Here is a 2,940-nt window from a genome sequence, read left to right as displayed (position 1 = left end):
GGGGGAGGGGGGGGGAGTTTGTGGGGGGGGCCCGGGGTAAGGGAGCGCATACTGCTGGAGTAGTGGCTGAGGAAGTACGGTTTTTTCTTCTCGTCAATCGTCTGGGCTTCGTCGTGCCCCTCCCCTCGCCTCCCTCCCAAGCTGATTGTTTGCATTTTGCACAGTTTTACTTCCCCTCTGCATCCCCTTTCCCTCCCCCCTTTGGTCAGTTCTACTCCTGGTACACTCTTTTGCCCTGGCAGCAGCTTCACTCGTTTGTGGTTCGTCTTTTCCCCCTCCTACCGCTCCACGCAGACTCCCTGCCCCCCGCGCTGCGTATTCTGCTGCTAGACAACAACCTCTTGAGCGGCAGCCTGTCCCCCACCCTCCCCACCAACCTCATATACCTGAACTGCGCGGGCAATCAGCTGTCCGGGCCGCTGCTGTCTGGGGCGGCGATGTGGCCGGCCAGCATCATGTTGCTGGACCTGTCCATTAACAGATTCTCAGGTGGGATTGGAGGTTGGAGGTTAGAAGAGTTGGGGGTTAGGAAGGGCGAGTTTGTGAACCAGGATTTCATGTCTGTTTGGTATGGAGGCTGGCGGTTGGTGGTTAAGAGGTTGGGTCGGTTGAGTAGGTGGCTGTCGTCTGCGATGTGCCGCCACAGCAGCAGCAATAGCAGCGATTTTTGGTTTTTGCGTATCTCCTATTAGTTTATTTATTCCCTTCTTCCCTCCTTCTCCCTGGCTCTTTCCCTTTCCCTCTCCATCTCGCTCACTCCCCCGCCTTCCCCGCCCACTCTTTCCATCGACTGCCACTGTTCTTGCATCTCACCGTAACTTGGGTTCTTCACACACACATACATACATGCATACATGCCTTCGGAGCCACCGTGCCACATACATACATACATACATACATACATACATACATACATACATACATACATACATACATACATACATACATACATACATACATACATACATACATACACACATACATACATACATACATACATCTTTCCCTCCGCGCCCCATCCCCCTTCCAGGCTCCCTCCCCGCCGCCCTGGCTCGCCTGCCGAACCTGACACTGCTCAACCTGTCAGGCAACCAGCTAACAGGCAGTGTGGAGCCCTTTCTGGACCAACTGTCAATCAATAATACTCTACTGGTGAGGTTCGATGTGGGGTGTGGGTACGACGAAGCACAGACACTTGACAATTGACGAAAAGGAAATACCATAGATGGATACTACTCCAAGGCTAGACAAATGATGTCGGAGAAAATGTAAGCTGTTGGTGCGTATAAGAGTTACAAGTGCCGTACTAGTGCGGGGGGTTCCGTCAAAGCCGGGAGGCCATGGACTATGTAAGAAGGCGGGGTTGAGAGATGGGGGGAAGGAAAAGGAAGCTTTGGGGGCCTGAAGGGGAGGAGAAGGGCGAGGGGCAATGTGTGTGCAAACCAGTGCTTTGGGGCAGCTGTGCCGAGGATTCGTGGACGCGTCCTCTCACCCGTGTTTCTGTTCAAGTCGCGGTCAACTTCCTCCATTTTTCGTTCCTCAGGTGTCCTTTCTTGACCCTTTTTCCGCACCTCCCGCTGGCGCACGCCGCCGTGAAAAATAACGTTCCTTCCGCGGCTTGCACCCTCAGTATCTGGACTTGAGTTTCAACTTGTTTTCCGGCACACTTCCCGCCTCTCTGGATCGGCTGGCGGTGTTTGACTCGAACAAATTCCGCACCATATCCCGACGACTGGATATCAGGTGCTTGTGTGCTGCATGCTGTGTGCTAGTGTGTGCTAGTGTGTGCTAGTGTGTGCTAGTGTGTGCTAGTGTGTGCTAGTGTGTGCTAGTGTGTGTTGATATTTAGACACGTGTGCTGCCCACTGCTGCCAAACTAAGGCACTTGGTAAAGCAGCACAGCAGCGGATAAAGGGGATTGTAAAAGAGAAAAGGAACGAACGCATAGTTACAGTACCCGGTCACACGTACAGGGCAGGCCACTGGGAGGCGGTAAGCTCCCCCCGCCTTAAAGAAGGGAGTGATTCGAAGTGCACTAATGCACGTGTGTGTGTGTCTGTCTGTCTGTCTGTCTGTCTCCCGGCCCCCGGGGGCCCCACCCGCGCTTCTTGCATATTTTCCTGACTCCTTTCCCTACCACTCACTGGAGCCCCCTCTGCCCGCCTTCCCGCCGCTCTGCCTCTGCCGCGATGTACCCGGCATCGCAGCTATAACAGGTTCAAGGGTGTCGTACCTAGTGTCATGTACGAGGTACGGCAGACATGGCAGTACGCAGTATGAGTTTTTAGGTAGTTAGGGGTTTATGCGACGGCCTTCGGGAGCCGTGTCGTTGGATGCCGTGTGTGTGGGGGGGGGGGTCTGTGGGGGGTGTGTGGGGGGTGTGTGTGTGGGGGGGGTGAGGTGTGTGTGTGTGCGCTGGTGGGGTGGGGGGGTGGGGTGGGGGCGGGGTGGGGGTTGGGTGGGTGGGGGGGGAGTGGGGTGCGCTGGTGCGGCATCAGCAGCCAACAGCAGCCCGCTTCGAGCACCCAGACTTCCCCCGGAGGTTGTAACCCAACCGAACTGCCGGCACCCCACTCCCGGAGCCGCCCGGCTCGAAAGCCACTTATGCATGGAGTTTTCAAATGATGTGTAATATTAGCTCGCTTGTGCCGCACAGTGTGTTGTGTCATGCAGGGCTTTCCCTCCACAGTCCCCCTCCCCTCTGTGCCCCACCAAACCCCTCCGCCTCCGCCTCGTCCTTCCCCTCCGTCTCCTCCACCTCCATCTCCGCTTTCCAAAACCCCTCTTGACTTGCTGCCCCACTCCTTTTTCCCCACTCCTTCCGCTCCCTCGCTGACGCCGTTCTTGGCTTTGCATGTATTCCCCCCTCCCTCCCCCCTCCCTCCCCCCTCCCTCCCGACCTGATCTGATCCCTCAGGCACTGCCCTGGTCACCAAAGCC

The 2,940-nt window shown here is 56.4% G+C and overlaps 1 protein-coding gene across 1 annotated transcript in view; it reads left to right on the top strand.

Moving 5' to 3' along the window:
- Positions 1-2,940, top strand: part of VOLCADRAFT_91888 (uncharacterized protein) — a gene marked incomplete at both ends in the record, with an annotated part of 10,216 nt that overhangs the window by 4,180 nt on the left and 3,096 nt on the right. The window contains 5 exons of the mRNA XM_002951377.1: positions 210-220; positions 295-489; positions 1,031-1,152; positions 1,631-1,743; positions 2,208-2,250. Of these exons, the coding sequence (XP_002951423.1) occupies positions 210-220; positions 295-489; positions 1,031-1,152; positions 1,631-1,743; positions 2,208-2,250 (484 nt within the window). The remainder of the gene's footprint in view (positions 1-209; positions 221-294; positions 490-1,030; positions 1,153-1,630; positions 1,744-2,207; positions 2,251-2,940) is intronic.

The sequence above is a fragment of the Volvox carteri genome, assembly GCF_000143455.1.
Source record: "Volvox carteri f. nagariensis unplaced genomic scaffold VOLCAscaffold_23, whole genome shotgun sequence".
Classification (NCBI taxonomy): Eukaryota; Viridiplantae; Chlorophyta; class Chlorophyceae; order Chlamydomonadales; family Volvocaceae; genus Volvox; species Volvox carteri.
This window is presented reverse-complemented; position numbering and strand designations above follow the sequence as displayed.